Source organism: Mastigoproctus giganteus, chromosome 3, assembly GCF_048544385.1.
Source record: "Mastigoproctus giganteus isolate SK-2022 chromosome 3, ASM4854438v1, whole genome shotgun sequence".
Lineage (NCBI taxonomy): Eukaryota > Metazoa > Arthropoda > Arachnida > Uropygi > Thelyphonidae > Mastigoproctus > Mastigoproctus giganteus.
In genome coordinates, this window is record NC_143577.1 from 222900778 (window position 1) to 222919986 (window position 19209).

The window sequence follows — 19209 nt, forward strand, 5'->3', positions numbered from 1 at the left end:
TGTTCATCACGAAGATATCGACGAGGAACACTTCAACTTTCTGAAAGTGGTAAAGCCAAAGAAACCTATAGGGGAAAAGAAATCGAAAGAAGAAAAAATTAGTCAAGAAACCCTTGTCATGACGAACAGAAGACGACAAATGAAGAGCAAGAAAAACACTGACAGGAAGAAAATTGAGTATACTGAGTTATGCAAAGCCATTAGGAAGAGGCTCAGAGAGTACATAAGAAGATTTAACACAAGACAAGTAGAACACGCATTAAGGGAAAACAAAGGACTTAAATCAGCAGTGATGAGCAGTAATACAGAAAGACAAATGATACTGAACCGAAGAACAGCGATGGTGTGCTTATTAATAGCAGAGAAGGCATAATTCAAATAGCAGAAGACTACTATAGAGAATTATACAAGGAGCGAGGGAATGATGCCAGCAGTGGGAAAGATGGATCACAAATTAGTAACACATACGACATACTCGATATTCTTCCTGATGTGGTAGAACATGCGTTGAAGAAAATGAAGAATCAAAGCTCCGGGGAAGATGAAGTTACTGTAGAGTTGTTAAAATTGGGAGGAAGAGACATGACACAAAAACTGGCAAGGCTCTTCACAAAGTGCATTAGAAAAGGTGTGACGCCTAAGCAGTGGAATAATGCAATCATAGTTTTGCTGCATAAGAAAGGAGATAAATCAGAAATTGGAAATTATAGACCAATTAGCTTGTTATCCCATATCTACAAGTTGTTCACAAGGGTCATTACTAACAGATTAGAAAGAATACTTGATGAGAATCAACCGAAAGAGCAAGCTGACTTTAGGACAGAGTTCTCAACTGTGGATCACCTTCACGTAATATCACAGCTAATGGAGAAAGCAAATGAATATAAAACACCATTATGCCTGGCATCTGTGGATAATGAAAAGGCATTTGACTCCGTACAGCATAAGGCAATGTTTCGGGCACTAAAAAGACAAGGCATTGATACCCCATATATTATGATTTTGAAGAAAATTAAGAACATATGACATACCCGATATCTTTCCTGATGAGGTAGAACATGCATTGAAAAAATGAAGAATCAAAGCTCCTGGGAAGATGAAGTTACTGTACAGTTGTTAAAATTGGTAGCAAGAGACATGACACAAAAACTGGCAAGGCTCTTCACAAAATGCATTAGAAAAGTTGTGACGCCTAAGGAGTGGAATAATGGAATCATAGTTTTTCTGCACAAGAAAGGAGATAAATCAGAAATTGGAAATAATAGACCAATTAGCTTGTTATCCCACATCTATAAGTTGTTCACAAGGGTCATTACTAACAGATTAGAAAGAATACTTGATGAGAATCAACCGAAAGAACAAGCGGGCTTTAGGAGAGCATTTTCAACTATGGATCACTTTGACGTAATATCACAGCTAAAAGGAGAAAGCAAATGAATATAAAACGCCATTATGCATGGCATTTGTGGATTATGAAAAGGCATTTGACTCCATACAGCATAAAGCAATGTTTCGTTCTGACACTGGAAAGACAAGGCATAGAAACCCCACGTATTTTCTTCAAATTTTGAAGAAAATATATGAGAACGCTACCTCCTTTATTAGACAAGACAAAGACAGTAGCAAATTTAAAATTGAGAAAGGAGTTCGAAAAGGAGACACAATATCTCCAAAGTTCTTTACTGCTGCCTGCCCTTGAGGAAGCTTTCAGAAGATTAGACTGGTTGCAGAAAGGAGTCAATGTGAATGGAGAGTACCTAAACCATTTACGATTTGTAGATAACATCGTGATCATAAGCCATGGTCCCAAAGAATTAGAGGAAAATCTTAATCAGTTATGAGGAGTTAGTAAGAATTTCGGACTAAAGATGACTAAGGCTAAAAGTATGCCACAGAGAGGGATATATTCATTGAACGAGCAGTAATTGGAAAGGTGGAGTCATATACTTATCCGGGAAAAGTCATTGGCTGTAATAATGATAAATAGATGGAAGTCAAGAGAAGAATAAATTTTGGATGGATAGCATTCAGGAAATTTGGTCATATACTGAGGAACAATATTCCAATTTATCTGAAACGCAAAATAATTAATCGATGTATACTCTCCACCATGACTTATGGAAGTGAAACTTGGGCACTCACCAAAAGAATGGAAGAGGAGCTGAGAACTACACAGTGAAGAATGGAAAGAATTATATTAGGAATCAGACTGTTAGATAAGAAGAGAAACACGTGGATTAGGCAGCAAACTCAGGTAAAGAACATTCTTATCAAAACTAAAGAACTGAAAGGTCTTGGGCAGGACACATAGCTCGAAGAATGATGTCAGATGGACTAAGAAAATAACAGAATGGTACCCAAGATGAGCTAAAAGAAAACTTGGAAGACAACAACGGAGATGGACAGATGAAATTCACGAGTTCGTGGGTAATAGATGGATGTCCATTGCACAAAACAAAAGGAACTGAAAAGTTGCTGGAGAGGCCTTCATCCTGCAGTGAATTGAAAATGGCTGATATTGATGATGATGATGATGATGATGATGATGATGATGTAAGGAATTTTATTTCAAATCTTCATACGTCATTTTAATGAACAGTCCTTGTACTTTTATGCGATATCCATATTCAAAGTTACGAACATCCTTGGGTTCATTGGATACTTTTAAGGCCAACTATGGCTTAAAAATAATCGAAATGAATAATTATTCATATCTTCCAAAAGAAATCCTATTCAGTTGATAGTCGCGAATAGTGTTGAATCTAAATTTCTTCGAGGACTTCAATTCCGAAACAAATTTCTCCTCTCTAGATTGTAACCATAATTGTAAAAACTCAAGAAATGCTTCATTTATTCGTAAGAAAAAATGTCAAGACACATCTACCTGACTGTTCCCTTGACAAGCAATGCATGAATCTAAAGATGACGTACATTTCCGTAGAACACGTCGATATCTTTGTTATCCTTGGAAAAAGAAAAACCCAGAAGGATAAGGTCTTGAAAAGCAGTTTGGTTGCGTGTTCACGTTTAACAAACCCCAACAAGCCATATCAGCTTTCGTAAATGGATTCGTGTAAAGAAAATGGTGATGACTGTTCTGGCTAAATAGGAAGGGGAGTAGTGGTGGGTAGATCCGAAACATTTCACGTGCAATGCTTCAATTTATCACCTGGAGCAGATATGTCAGCTGTGACCTCCGCTGTCATTCGCCCCATTACTGTGGGCCCTGCTAACTAAACGAAGGCAAAAACAATAGGAAATACACCATTGGATAATAAAGATTTCTATTATCACTTGTAGCCATTGTTGCCGCCTTGCGGTCAACAGATGAACTAACTCTACAAGTCGTTAGATATAAATACTGTTAAGAGGTATCGGTAGAATTTTCATGTTTTCATGTAATGACCAGCTTAAAAGAAAGAAGTCGATGGCAGTTGAAAGATAAATGTTTACGTAAAAACCTAACCTATTGTCCGTCGCTTAATTTTTTAAATTAACATTTGGCACAAATGTAGTGTTAATGCCCTCCTTGAAATGATAAATGATGTGAATATCGTCAATGATAGATAGTAATACGGTAGCATTAGCATTATTAGAGACATATGATGCAAGAAAGCAAGCTTGGCATCAACATACAGGGCAGCAACCAAAAAAAAAAAAAAAAAAAACATTTCCCATTTCACCCACCAATTCGCTCCAAAGGTTTGTCTACTTCTGCATTGAATTTATTTAATCTGTCAGCTACCACAACGACAGCTGGAAATTTTGTTCCAGCAATCAGCCACCCTCTGGCTAAAGACAAACTTCCGCACATATATTCTACAACCGCCCGTCCTTCCTCAGTTTGAATTTGTGTCCCTTCATGTGTGTAGTTTGAGCAAGAGGAAGAATCCCATCAGCATTGAGCTTGCTCAATCCATTCTACGCCTTGAACACCTCTACCAAATCACCACGCAGGTGCCTAGTCTGTAGACGCTGCGAATTGCAGAACTTAAGCCTTTCTTGGTAAGAGAACCCCTTTGTTCCTCTCACAAATCTCGTTTCGGTTCTCCGTACTCGGTCCAGCAGCTCTACATCCTTCCTAAAATGAGGCCTCCAGACCTGTATGCAGTACTCAAAATATGGCCTGACCATTGCCTTATACAACAAGATAATCACCTCCTTATCACTGCTAGCAAAGTTCCTGTATATCATTGACAAGCCCCATGAGCTGCTCTGGCAGCCTGTCTGCACTGCTGTGAAAACTTCATATCTCACTGCACAATTACCTCCAGGTCTTTTTCATTCTCCACTAACCTGAGTGTAGTACCGCACAGTTGGTACGTTACTCTGGGGTTACTGCTGCCCATATGCATTCTAGATCTTGCTGCAGTAGCATACCGTCAGCCCTGTTATTAACCACCCCTCCAACCTTTGTATCTGCAAACTTGGGCATTAAGCCTGATATACCTTCATCGATATCATTGAAAGATATATAAAACAATAATGGGCCCAGCACTGAGCCCTGAGAGACTCCATCAATAACATTAGTCCATGAACAGCATTGTCCATTAATAACTACTCTCTGTCTTCTTCCCCTCAACCATCCCTTAACTAGAGCAGCAACTTGCCACTAATTCGACGCTGCTCCAATTTGTACAGCAGTCTTTTATGTGTATCAAAAGGTCAAAAGCGTTCCTGAAATCCAAGTATATTATATCAAAATTATTTTTTACATCCAGTTCCTTTGTTACTGCATTATAATGTCCATTCAGATTGGTCAGACAAGATCACCCATAAGCAAAGCCATGCTGTGACTACAGTATAAGTTCATTCCTTTCTAGATGATCCTGCATTAGTTCTTTAACCAGAGATTCCACTGTATTATTTTCCACGGAACAGAAGTTAAACTAACGAGCGTGTAATTACCCTTTGATCTACCTTTGTGAATTGAGGATATATTTGTCCTTCTGGAGTCCATAGGAACTTCTCCTGAATCCAACGATGCTCTCATAATTATGCCTAAGTGTTTGTCTACCTTCTTTGCTGTCTCTCTTAATATAATTAGATAGATCCCATCCACCCAGGTGCCTTTCTTACATTTAACTTAAACAATTTCTCTTACAGTTTCCTCTAAGTTAAAAAAATAATTTCCCTCCGTGGTAGAGTTTGATAAACGTCTGGAATCCACTCCATTAAAGAATTCCTCATGTATAAAAAAAGTAAATGCAAAATACTTGTTCAGCATGTCAGCAACCTCAGCAGAATTACCAACAGTTGAACCATCGATATCAAGTGGACCTATGTGATTCATCCCCATTCCTTCTAGTGTTTACATAAGTAAAGCATTTTTTCCTGTTTTGCTTTGCATCCTTTGACAAACACCTCTCATAATCTGCTTTAGCTTGCCTAACGTCCTTAGTGACTTAATTTCAGCCAAGTTTATATCTACCATAGACTTCTTTATCACCTGATAATTTATGAGTCCCATATATTTTCTTCATTGTAACGAGTCTCATTAGTTCATCTGACATTCATTTGCCTCTAACACTTTAACACCATTAAAGTGTTAGAGGCAAATGAATGTCAGATGCCACTTGGGATTTTCTAAGAACTGTCTGAGACCACTATAGTCACCTTTACGAAAGCAAACAACCTTCCCTTTACCCTTGATGGTAGTTACATTGTGAGTGTAATTGCTTTTATTCTTCATCGGTTTGTTGGGAGAAAAAAGTGAAATCTCTCTCTCTCTCTGGACAGTTTCGCAAATGCAAGAATTAAGCAGTAACCAAACTGAAACATGCTTTACTTGACTGTTAACACCGATTTATAATAGAAAACGCCTTTGCACTCTACAGAATCCGGGTATTAACTCTGCGATCGATTATGAATGTCCTACATTCGCTGCTTACTTTAATGTAGGCCACCAAGTCATATAAGTATCCAGCGGGAACCAGAAATCAAAACACGAACTCATCAATAAACAAATTACACTTGTAGCCTGCATTAGACACGTAATGGTAGAAAAATGGTGACCCATATGCAAAAGAACACGACTGTAATTCGTTGTTTCTTTAAATGTTTCTTTAAATCAGACTATTCAAGATCTGTCTGTTCTAAGTCCCTTTTGAACCCTGGCCCTCTCACAGATTTGGTGTAATAATTGCGCCTTTGTATTCAGAAGTTCTTCGAAAATCCCATGCGGATATTCAGCACTCTCTCAGTGAAATTCCCTCATCTGCTTCATGGGTACAGTTCATGCATATTCATAATCACAAATAACTCTTTCCAATCTCTATTTACATCCGCCATATTCTAAATAGATCAGGCTCATAGTTTCAATGGCAGCTGTAAATTAGCTTCCATTCTTAGACAGATCAATCCCAACAGAAATCCTCTCATCAGAGTAGTACTTCAGAAAGTCCTCGCGTAAAATGTCAGGACCTCGTATATTTTTATTTTTGATCCCGGGAAGAGTATAATGAACCACGTGCCTTCCTCTTCCCTATATTCTCTTATTTTATACTCTACGTATTTTAATATTTATTTAATAATTATAATAAAATATATAAATAATTAATCAGAAATAGATTGCAATAAAGAACAATGTATAAGTAACGTATTTACAAGTAACTGTAAATTATAAATTGAACTTGAAGGAAGATTTATGTAATATCTTTAGCCCTTATGTCAGACCATTCGGTTCTGCGTAATTTTATTAATTAAAAAACTATGTAGAATTATACATGTATTTGATTTGATTTTTTCGGTGTGCTTTCTTTGTCTTCCGATAGATGGCACTACTTGACACTATTTCTGAAACGTACAGTTTTAAAAATAAAGCACCATTATTATTTTTTTCGTTGTGATATAGCATCTAAATAAAATATTTTTTTTTGGTTAAAAATAGAGATTTTCGTACTGTTTTGTGCCGTTTAATAAGCTGATGAATTTAACTCAAAAATAACATATATTACAACGCTAGGCTTAATTAAAATCAGGGATTGTTAAAATGTTATTTCTGACAGAGTGGAAAATAATTTCCTCTTATTTTTTCAAAACTTCCAGCTTTTCTAAAACTTATACTTATGTAGTTTAGGGAGTGCTCGAAACAGAAAATTTTAACAATTAGAATACAAATGTCTGCCTAGCCAAACATTGATTATTCCGATTGTTATTGGGTTTTAGTGGTCGATTTTCTGTTGCTGGACGAAAAACCCGAGTTTTCGGGAGAAAAAACCATGCTACCCTCGCTTGAGACCGACTAACTCAGCTACGTTATGAAAAAGCCCATAAAAATTCCTCTAGTCATCGACGTAACTCGAACCCAGATCTTTTCCACCCGGTGGGGAGAGGATGGCGATTCTACCAACTGTGCTACCCAGTTGTATTTTTTTTTTCAATTTGAGCCCAGACCCAACTAGCTTCGAGAAAATAAAGGCATTAGTTTCTATCTTATAAATAGATAGAATCTATTTTTATAGATTAAAATAAATTCTATCTGTTTATACAGACTGATAGATCAAAATAACAAATTATAACATGCACAGATACTTAGATTATATCCATAAATGTGAGCCAGCCCATACTAATTTTAATCATTAGTTCTACCACCATACCCTTCTGAAATATCTAAAGGTCTCTTTCTATGAATTCGATGGAAATTAAGGAAGAAATAATTATGTCATAAAAGATATTGATCTAGCACGTTGTTTGGCGTTTTCTGCCATTTGAGATGGTTAAGTAATGAGGTAAAGTACGTGACAGTTTTATGTTTTCGTGGTAGGCTGTAACTATGTGCACCGCCTACTTGTACGGCAAATATAGTTTTCACGGGTAGGTTAGTAGGTTTTAAGGAAATACTGCTAAAAGTAATTCGCAGCAAATGCATGAGTTTCAATGTCTAGCGATTTGTCGCACGATTTATTTGTTTAAGTATTTATATGCGTAGAATATCTTAAATACTGTACACCCTTGTGCAAAAGTTATGCACGTATCTTTTAACAGCTAAACCAAAAGGAAAATGTGGGCACATCGTTTTGCATTGAAGCTCTCATCGGCTGTAGGTTGTATTGTGTCAAAGTATAGTGTTTCGAAGACTCAGGAGACACTATGTTAAAAAAAAAACCGCATTTCTGCTTTCCTTTAACCCAATTCCAGACGATTGTTTCAAATGTTCAGTGTCTCAGTTGCAGTACAGAGCCCAGCAATCAGGGCATTGAACAACGTATTTCTCTAATGAGTCAAGACTCTACTCTGTTACAGTTGAGAAGTTGGTTCTCAATATCAGTCCTACAACATATGGTAAAAGGACGATTTTGGTGTTGAGGAAATAATGGTAATGGGAACCACTTTCTCACAGGGCTCATCTGGTCGATGAATTTCAAAAAAGTGGAAATGTCCCAGAGAATGGATTAATCTTCCAGATTATCTGATCTGTGCCCTGTGGACCAAACCTGCGATTCTACAGGGAGGCGAATTGCAAGTCGTCCCCCCTCTCAAAGAACACTACAAGAGCTAAAAATCTTTCTTCTTTTCGGTGAATTTATGAGTTATTTATTTATAGCGCTTTAACAGAAAATTGGATGAGACTGAGCATTGAGCCTGCGTGCTCTTCAACTAGATACTATGAAGAGTCATTGTAAATGCAGCCTCATGGATTAAAAAAGCATTGCACATCCCTCATGCTGTACTACTCTGAAAACGATAACGTAAACATTTAACATTTCCATCCATTCTTATTTCTAGCCAAGGTTACGCAGTCTCCAAAGACATCCATCTATAGTTCGATCCCTTTTAATTAATTACAGTTCCATAAGATCGCCAACGGCAAAATCCTAATGAAATACTTCCTTTTTCGCTTTCAGGTGTCGATAACTATTGAAAGAGATTCTCGATCGTCACTCGAAGACTCCAACGACTTTGAAAACCGCAAAGTTTGTTGGAAGCTGGACTGCCGAGGACTTTTAGGCGAGAATGTCATCCATGTACTCATTTTCTGCAACACAGCCATGCATACTCGTATTGCCAGAGTTCTGCTAAGAACTTACCCAGCACTATGTCATGATATCATAGAAGGAGAGGAGTACTATGGTAAGTATTTCCACCTCTTTTGACTAGTCCCAAGGCTGCCAGATTTGAGAGGTTTTTATTTTCATAAAGCAATTTTCTTTTCAACAAATTTTTAACCTTTATTAGAATTATTTAAGCTCAAGTAGTTACCGTTGTGTGAGATAAACTGGGAAGCATCATTAATCTCTTTTATATCCTGTCTTTTTAAAACTGTCACAAAACTGGTCCACCATGTTTTTTTTCCATCGAGTTACAGTTAAATCACAGCTGAATTATTTATATGTTCATCGTTCGTTATGCAGATCTGAAGATGAACATAGACTTCAGTTTTTGATATTGATTTTTACCTTTATGCTTTATTTTCCGGGTAATTTGCTTCCATATGCTTTCCTTGCATTCTGGTGCGGAGTTTACTGATCCTCCTAATAGTACATGACTGCCATTGTTTGTCGAGAGACAACATTAGACGCATTCTGTAATTATGGATCATATAAAATGTTGTTGGTTGTAGGGTTTTAGGAGCATCAGCGACTCATACCTTAAATTGTGTGTGTTCTGTTGTCGATTTGCCTGACGAAAAGCCAGAGTTTACGGGAGAAAAACCATGCAACCCTCTGCTGAGACTGATTAAATTGAACCACGCTGTGAAAAAAATCCATAAAAATTCCTCCCCTCATTAGTGGGATTCGAATCCGGGCCTTTCCTATGTTTGGGGAGGATAGTGCTTGTATGCACTAGGGCTTGCAAACCGGTTTTATAAAACCGGTTAAATCGGTTTTCATATTGAGTTGTTAAAATCGAAACCGAGCTTCTAAAACCGGATTCGAATATTTTCTTAGTTAGCCCTCGAATATAGTTTTTTGTTACGCACATTTTCTTTTGTTTGTTCGTTTGTCTGGATCGTTCAACTGCTTTATGTTTTAAACATGTTTTTTATTTTATTTTATGTTTAGGTACGAATCTCATGGGCAAGTGGCCCAAATCTAGGAGGGGTACCTTTTTATCTTCCCACCTGTATCATGGCACGATGAAGGTGTACTCATTTACGACTGAGTGAGTCGGAGCGATAGCGTAAAAGAAAATGCTCAACATTTCTCCTTTCCATTTATCTTGTTCGCCAGGCAAATTATGGAATGCGCCTTATTGATGGTTACCCACTAGAAACAGATTCGCTGAATATTGCATCAAATTTCAATCGTAGAAAGTTTTTTGCTTCTTTATTCCTATTAAATTTTCTATCAAATGTTCTCCAAAAAGCAGCTTCACCAAATTTAGCTTTAATGTAATTTTGAAAATACAATAGATTTAATTGGGGAAAAAACAATTGCAAGTAAATAAATAAAAAAATTTCTTTCGTGAAAATTTTGAAACTTGCCTCGTTTAGACTCTTCATTCAGTGCTTGCGGGAGTGACGCATAGTATTGTGCCTTTGTTATCTTCAATATTTTAATTTAAAATTGTCGGTGATATAAATTCCTACTAATTAATATTTATTACTCTTAATATGTCTACGATGAAATCAAATGTATGGAATTATTTTGCTCGAAAAAGCAAAAATGAAGCACAATGTTCGACATGTCAGAAGATAATGAAGTCGTCTGGAGGATCTACATCATCTTTGATGTTGCATTTAAAGAAAATGCATCAGATTGACATGACATTAAACAAGATAACAGTGAACCTCCCGTAAAAATGGTAAGAACATTAGAAAACTTTATCGTTAAAAAATCTATGGAAGAAGAGATTTCAAAATTAGCTGCTTTAGATGGATTTTCTTTTAATTCAATTGCCAAGAGTGAGTTTATACAATGAAGCCTTCACCTTCAGAGAAATAAATACGATAAATTACCACCAGCCTCAGTGAATGGAATTAAAAATATGGTTCTGAATTATTATAAAAGTAAGAAAGAAGAACTCATTCAGCATTTAAAAAATTCATTGGTTTCGGGTGCACGGTATTCATTGACTCTAGACGAATATACGTCTATACTAAATAAAAGGTATATGAATATAAATGTGCATTCAAAAGACAATCATTGGTCGTTAGGTCTTATTGAGATTAATGGTTCACTTGATAGCAGAAGAACTGAGCAAATTGTGAACGAACACTTGAAGGAATTTGGTTTGAACTTGGATGAGGATATTGTTGCCTGCACCACCGATGGAGCAGCAATGATGATTAAGTTTGGCAAGCAAATTTCGCCTAATCTTCAACAATGTATAGTCCATTGTATACATCTGTCAGTTATAGATGTACTTTATGAAAAAGCAATCAATTATGGTGTCACAGTGTCTCTGAGTCTCCCAAAGACAATGAAGAAAGTAGTGATGTTGAAGAAGTTGAAGAAAGTCAGCAAGGCATGTTTTATCAAACCGAGTTTACAGATGAGCTCATTTATTTCTTCAATCCAATGGTCAATATTGCACAATCTGTTAACAAAGTCAGAAAAATTTGCAAGCTTTTTCGAAAATCGCCTACCAAAAATGACATATTACAAAATTTTGTTAAAGCAAAATTTAATGGGAAAGAATCCCAAAAAAAGAAAAAAACTTATATTAGATTGCAAGACTAGATGGGATAGCACATTCTATATGATTGAGAGGTTTTTGAAATTGAAAAATTGCATTCCAAATGCTCTATGTGCAGTACTGTCAACTGAAAATGTGTCTGACGATGACTGGAAAACACTTGAATTGCTATGTGAAACTTTGCGACCAACTGAAATGATTCCTCAGAAGATACAGACTTATTTAAAGCAGAGTCTTCAATAGAATTTCTGCTTGCTAAGCTTGATACAGCAGAAAACCCACTTGCTTTAAAGTTTCACCAAAGCCTTTTGCAGCGTTACAATGCAAGACGAAATTGCCAAACTGTGGCTTTGCTGAGCTATCTACACGACCCCAAAAAGTTTAGGAAAGAAGATTCAGGTTCAAAAAGTTTTGATTTTCCAAGTAAGCAAGTTTTGAAAAAGCATGCTGAAGAGATTTATCAGAGATTATTTGCAAAACATTCCGAAGGAGTCTTAGCGTTGAATGAAGAAACTGAAAATAAACGAACTGTTCTTTTAGAAGAAAACAAAGACTCGTCTAGTTCCGATGTTGGAGATACACTCATGCGAGAGTATGATAGTGTAATAAAGAGATTAACTGAAGAGCCTTCAAAATATCCGAGTGAATTGGAAATCAGCAAAGAATTTAAAATTTTGGAGGCAACTAGCAGTAGAAGTGAAAAGCTGGAGAAAGTTTATAGAGCACTGCTGACCATTAAACCAACAAGTGTCCAATCTGAGAAAGTGTTTTCGATCACTGGTCTCTTTAACACAAAATTGAGGTCAAGTCTATCAGGAAAAATGCTTAATATACTGTGTTTTTTAAAGGATCATTTTCAGATAAAAGCTGAGCAATAAATAGTAAAGTAATTTCCCCAAGCTGTCATCTGTAGATATCTGTTTCTTGGTCACGTGAGTTGTCCCGATTCTAAAGTATTTAAAAAGGCTTTTCTTGCACCTGTATGGGAAAAGGATCAGGTTCGATTGCTATGTGAATGAGAAAGACTTTTATGGATTTTTTTACAAGTGTTTTGCAGTGTAATTTGCTTGGTTTTCATCCAATCTGCAGCCCAACTACAAAATTCACACAAATGTTACAGACACAATACACTGATGCCTCATTGCCTTGTTTACAATGACAAAAAAGCATGCTAGCCATTTCTTTGTGAACAAGATTTCGAGTATAAATTGTAAAATTTTCAAGAAAATTGGTTCTTGAATCTTGGTTCTCAAATACGAAAATATCAGTTCTTAGCTAATTTTCCGACACTTGCCCAGGTATATTTAATTTGTTTGTTATTTCAGGTGCTAGTAGCTTACATCTGGCTATTGCATACCAGAACAGTGATCTCATCCGCCAATTAGTTGAGAGTGGTGCTAACGTCAAACAACGTGCCACTGGTCGCTTTTTTCTTCCATACGACCAACAAATACGGAGGAGAAAGAAACACTCCGATTTCGGTGGTAAGTTTGTTTGTTTGTTTGAATCTATTTTGAGATATGTATGTCTTATTTGATGCTGAGGAACAATTTCAGTATTTTAACGTTTAGTTAGTGCTATACCTTTGCAGTATGTTAGTGGCTGAAATCGCTGTTTTTCCATGCTCGAATATATTCAGATGGGAGGAATTTTTATGTTAGCTTGTCTCGGGGAAGGAGTTATACGATTTTTCATCTGACAAAACAGCCAAACCGACTATGATCATCCGAATGACACTGATGCTTCATAACCTTATGTGGCTGCTTTGGCACGCACAAAAGAAAATGAACTGGTAATATTTTGTCACGGGTTCCTCGTTATGGAGAACACAATTTGTCGAATCAAGTTAGATGTAGTTCTAATTTAGTCCACTAATAATCAATGATTCAAGTGCATCCTTATCGAAAGTGAGAGGGAGAGAGATTATTACTTTAGAGTTTCGAAATTGATAATGGTTGGCCACCTGTATCTCTGCTGCAACCTTCGAAAAGGATGTAATTGTCTGCAAATGCTTGTATTCTAAGACGTTTAATTTCTAGTAGTCGCGATTCGAATTGATAACGATTCAATAAGATATTGTAATTGTCACGTTGGAGAAGTGTCGGGAGAATAATGATGGATAGTGTCTTGTTTTCGTTGAATTTCTTAATAAGCAGAAGTCTGGTAACGTGGATTACCACAGCAAGTTAATGAAGTATTGTAAAAATGTAGAGGTCGACAGTCAAAGGGTATGTGTTTCCACTAAGACAATAAAAGGCCTCACATAACTGCTATGAAAATTAATACCCTTAAAATGTTCTTGTTTATACTCCGGTACGACCACCAGTCAGTGGAGTTAATCGTATTTAACAGTCACGGGATTGAACCCCGGTCCACTTAAACACACGTGTGCTGCTGCACCGCGCCCCTGACCACTCGGCTACGTCAGAAATCTGAAACGGGAAAGTCTTCCTTAAATCTGCGTCTAGTTCTGACTTATCACCTTCTGTTGACAAATATGTTTCTATGCAATGCATATTTGTTCGGACCGTTAAAAGAGCTCCTAGGATTTTGGGAAAGTCCACTACATGCTTGAGACTGGCTAAACGGTCAACTGTAAAATGGAAAAGCTTGCAGTTTTGCTTATTTGTAATAATAAAAATTTTGAAGATAACAATAATTAAGTATTCTGGACTGTAAAGTTTTCCCTTCTATTTATCTAGGCCTCTGCTACATGGGAGAATATCCTTTGGCATGGGCGGCTAGCTGTGAAGATGAAACATCTTACAATCTCCTCTTAAGGAAAGGTGCTGATCCCAACAAGCAAGATTCGTTTGGTAATATGATCCTGCACATGGTGGTCATCCGTAATAAACTGGTAACCAAATTTTTATGTTTTTTAATCTCAAAGATTATATATGAGTTTATTTCAGATATTCCCAGTTTGCTTTAAACTGGGAATATCTGAAATAAAGACATATGAAATGTTAAAAACTGTTTATGGTGATAAAAAACCTTCAGTTGTACCAGTGTGTTTGAATGGCATGAGTTGTTCAAAGAAGGATGTGAGGATTTTGCTAGGGCCCAAGAAGTGGGCGTACGTTAACCTCTCGAAACAGAGTTGCAAAAGTTCTGGAAATTGTGAGATCGTCATTAGACCCTCAGAAAGATGTTTCATGATTTTTATATGGAATAAGGAGACGATTCGTCAAATTCTGCATGAAGATTTAAGGAAAAGGAAGGTCTGCGCAAAATTTGTGCCACACAGCCTCACGGATGAGCAGAAGCAACGAAGCGTGCCATCATGCGAAGACAAGACAAGACAATCCTAATTTCCTCGACTGTATTGACACTGTAGATGAGTTTTGGGTGCTTCAATACGACTGTTTTCAGAAACTTTTAGAAAGGTATAATAAGTGCATTCAGTCTGCTGGTAAGTACTTAATAATAAAAATAAAATGGATTAAAATAAAACAATTTTTGAGCTCCTTTACACTGTGTTCTTTTTATTGCAAAGTCAGGGAACTTTATTGCACCACCTTGTGCTGTACATAGTTGCAAACTGCATAAATACATAGATCTGCTATATGTGTTTAAGCATGTACTTGGTTAACATATACTGTTTATTTTGTTTCTAGACAATGTATGGCTATGCTCTGCGGCACCCCACATGTCCTGCCAGAGATAATATTCCAAATAAGTCCGGACTGACACCTCTCACCTTGGCTTGTAAATTGGGCAGGAACAAAGTTTTTCTGGAAATGCTGGAACTTAGTAGTCTGGTAAGTTGATGCGACGTACTACCTCAAGTAATTTTTATAAATACTGTACTGAATTCATGTTAATAAAATGCGATAATCAACATTTAGTATTAATCTACATTAATAATTATCATTAATACTACCACATATTTGGAGAAACAAGCTTTTAACTTTTCTTTACAAATATGTTTTAGTTTTAAGTTTGTCATGCATAATAGAAAAATCAGTTTTTCTTAATTATTTACAAAATATTTGGCCTCTTTTATCAAATTTCTCACTGCCCGGTTCGGTTCTAGAATTCGGAGGACTGAGTAGCTAGAATTAATGTTGAGAAAAAGGACAGCAAGGAAGAGTTCTCCTTTTTTAGATTGAGGGAGGAGTGTTGGAAACTGGGGCTCTTTTCACTGCGAACCCGGATGAGTTGTACCCACTTCCCCCTAAGGACCGGACCTGTCATCGAATACACCTACCGTACATGGCACCTCTTCGCAGATAAAAATTAAGGCAAAAAGAAGACAAAGAATATATTATTTATGTGCGTAAAAATCACACATGTTTAAGATCACATTTTTCACCTCTAATAAAGTATTAAAATGTTACTAAATAGAAAAGTAATTGGCAGCTCAATCCTCATTCCGTGCAAATCCTGCCCTCTGTCCCACATAATACGCATCTTATTAGTATTAATTTCATTAATAAAAGTAAGAAGTGTATTATAACATCTGAAGATATTTTTAGTTTTTTTTTATTATTATTGAAATATTTAAATAATTAAAAGTAATATTAAGGTTGCGAAAATAAGTAGCCATGAATTAACGAATAGCGAGGATTTCTCATACAACGTATTTCTTCATTTATCAGTCTCTCTAGAAAGTTTTGTCAATTCAGAATAGGAAACAAAACAAAAATAAACGAAAAAGTATTTTCCAAACTTTCAGTCTATTAACTGTGCACAAAAAACATTTCATGTATTTATTAATAAACATATTTGGGGCGCATTACAACGTTAAATATACTTATGTAAAACTTAGAGACAAATACGTTGTGCCTAAGTGGTTAATATCTTTGGAAACTGTATAGCATCACCTCAGCAGGCGGATTCGCTATGCCTTTAAAATCTAGACACTTCCAGGACAGCTACTTCGAAGTTTACTGGCTTCTCTTAGCCTTTATTAGCATCGACTTCTTTGCATCGATCTTTTGAGGGAACAGAGTGCTCTCTGTGATCATGTACCAAAATGTGATACTCCCCAATGATATTGTTTTCTGCATTGAAATATCCCCCGCTATTCTATATCATTATAGTTATTAATATTTATTGCCTCAGAAATTTCAAGATTTTTTTTGTATATTTTTCAGGAATTCTGGAGGTATAGCAACATTACGTGTTCTGGTTATCCACTGGTGGAATTAGACAGCTTGACACCAATTGGAAAAACAAGTAATTAATTATTTTGCCAAGAATTTAAAATTTATTTCGCAAATTAATCTCTAAAATAATTAAATTTAGAGCATTCAGCTAATACATTTCATAATGGCTCGTCAATAGATGTTATCACAATTGTACCATTATTATTTATTTATTACACTATCCAAGAAAATTTCAAGAAGTTCTGTTTACTTGCATTGCTCGGTGTTTCTTTATGTCACTGAATATGCTGATTTCGAATATGAACTCACTTATTGAAGAGCATCAACAGTTTTTTCTAGAAATGAAATAAAAGTAAAAAACAGTAATATTTTATCAGATTTATTAACAGTTTTAATTTCTGTAGAGAATAGAGTATTAGTGTTTGCTTCAGGTAAACAATAAACTGAAAAATTCCAATAAAAAGTAAGAACCCTCGTCGGTTAATCAAAAAAAAAAGTCCTTAAAAATGTAAATTTGAACCGCTTTGTCTTTTGTGAGCAGTGTGATCATCCCGAACCAAAGACCAGATATAGTAGCCTATCACTATTAACTGTATCTCCTGTGGAATCTATTCCAGTGTTTTTCACCAACATTGCCAGATTTAGCATGAAAAAAAAATTCGAGTGAAAATGCAAGTAATGATGCTTGAGCAACATTCTGCACCCCATTTTTCCATAAAGTTTCAATCAACCAGTTCTTTGTAATTTTTACTTTAAACTTTAGAAAGAAAACAATTCTCTACCAGACGAAACGGCTGGCAAGCATTTCGCTCAATGTCAGTCATTCTGTTTTCCAGTTCTTGTAAGCCAACATCTACTTAAATTATAAAACAATCAATATTCCACCTTTCACTTTGCATCAGGCAGTTCTGGAAACGTAGATTGTATGTTCTTGAACGTATCACTGAGGATGACCCAAAGCTGCTTGATATGAAATAGTGAAGTCTTGGAATTAAGGGATTTTTGTTTGGAAAAATTGAATTGCTCCAGTCTGCAATTCAATTCTAGCAGACCATTCTCTTTTTATGTAGTGCTGATCTACTGTCCTGCTGTTCCAGAAGCAGAAAAGCAAAGGAAGTTAGTAAAGTCACCTTGCAAACCTAAAAAGAACAGCAGCATTTTGAAGTCCTGCAAGATATTCCTTTTATACTCGATCATATTTGACCTTCTATAACTCACGAGTCGCAATTCCATAGTCTTCTTTAATGTGAACAAGGAGAGTAACAGAAATCGATCAGCGTGTATTCCCAGCGTGAAGCAACATGGCACAATTTTTCATGAACTTCATGAAAAGACCCTCAAAAGACTTACAACCCTTCTGGGTTGTGAGCAATACTAATTTCTTCAAAAAAGACCAAAAGCAAAACAATAGCGCAGTTTTCCGTACTATAGTTTTGATTCCATACTGAAAAACTGTTATTTAACAATAACACTTTTTCTGTATGGAATTCTTGCAATGGGGTGCAGCAGATTCAACTTTTTAAACGAGTTATCTGAAGCTCTGCATGCAGTAGTGGCCCCAGGTAGGAGTAAAGGGGCCGTAGATCCTGTTATGGTGAAAATAATGTGAATTTTTTTTACTGCTACGTGATGATGAAGCTTAATGGTTCTGTGAACACTGCTTTAGCTCCCCCTCCCTTTAACTTCTTTAGTCCCCCCTTTAGAAAATCCCAGGGCCGTCATTGTCTGTATGGGATTTGGTTTGACCACATTCTCTCACCAAGTCATCCAATTCTTGCTGATTATGAAAATGTAGCGCTTTACTTGAACGGGCTTCTGAGTGGTAATCCTAATTATCCTGTTCACCAGATTCATCATCCAATTTGGAAGTCTCCTCTCTGGGAGGATCTGCTTGATTACCACAGCAAAAATGAGATTCCCACAACTTGCGTTGATCATCCATAGGTATCCCAAAGTAGGCTTCACTGGTACTGCAAAGCGAGTCCGGATATATCTTACACCTTCGTTTGCTAGCCAATATTGGTACCCACTAAAATAATACGTTTACATGCTCCAAAAATATACAACTCACAAAATACATATAAGAAACAATTAAATATAAACGTAAACATTTTTTGTTACATAGTATCAAAAAAAAAAATTAACTCTACTTCGTCTGTCTTTAAAATTTTGTTTGACATAAGTAGTAATATATAAACGATGAACGGCTTTTATTAATAAATTAATTTCACAATTCGTTTATTTATTAAATAAAATACAACATTATTATTATTATTATTATTATTATTATTATTATTAAATTTATTTATTTTACATATTTTTGTAGACTTGAATTCTGCACTGATATTAATATTAAATGGCAAAAGTAACGAACACTTGAACATGCTAGATGGCGGTGTTATTCAACGTCTTTTGGAAGAGAAGTGGAAAACATTTGCCAGGGTAAATAATAATGTGTTATTTAATACTAATCTATAATTTTTGTCAATAAGAAACTAAATATTCTATCGTGCACGAA

General features: G+C 36.0%; 1 protein-coding gene across 1 annotated transcript in view; it reads left to right on the plus strand.

Annotated features, from left to right (window-relative positions):
- The window catches only part of LOC150088778 (uncharacterized), a 90973-nt gene that overhangs the window by 56685 nt on the left and 15079 nt on the right, over positions 1-19209 (plus strand). Inside the window, exons 3-8 of the mRNA XM_090370892.1 lie at positions 8847-9072; positions 12906-13064; positions 14283-14437; positions 15198-15341; positions 16680-16761; positions 19018-19133. Coding sequence (XP_090227018.1) covers positions 8847-9072; positions 12906-13064; positions 14283-14437; positions 15198-15341; positions 16680-16761; positions 19018-19133 — 882 coding nt within the window. The remainder of the gene's footprint in view (positions 1-8846; positions 9073-12905; positions 13065-14282; positions 14438-15197; positions 15342-16679; positions 16762-19017; positions 19134-19209) is intronic.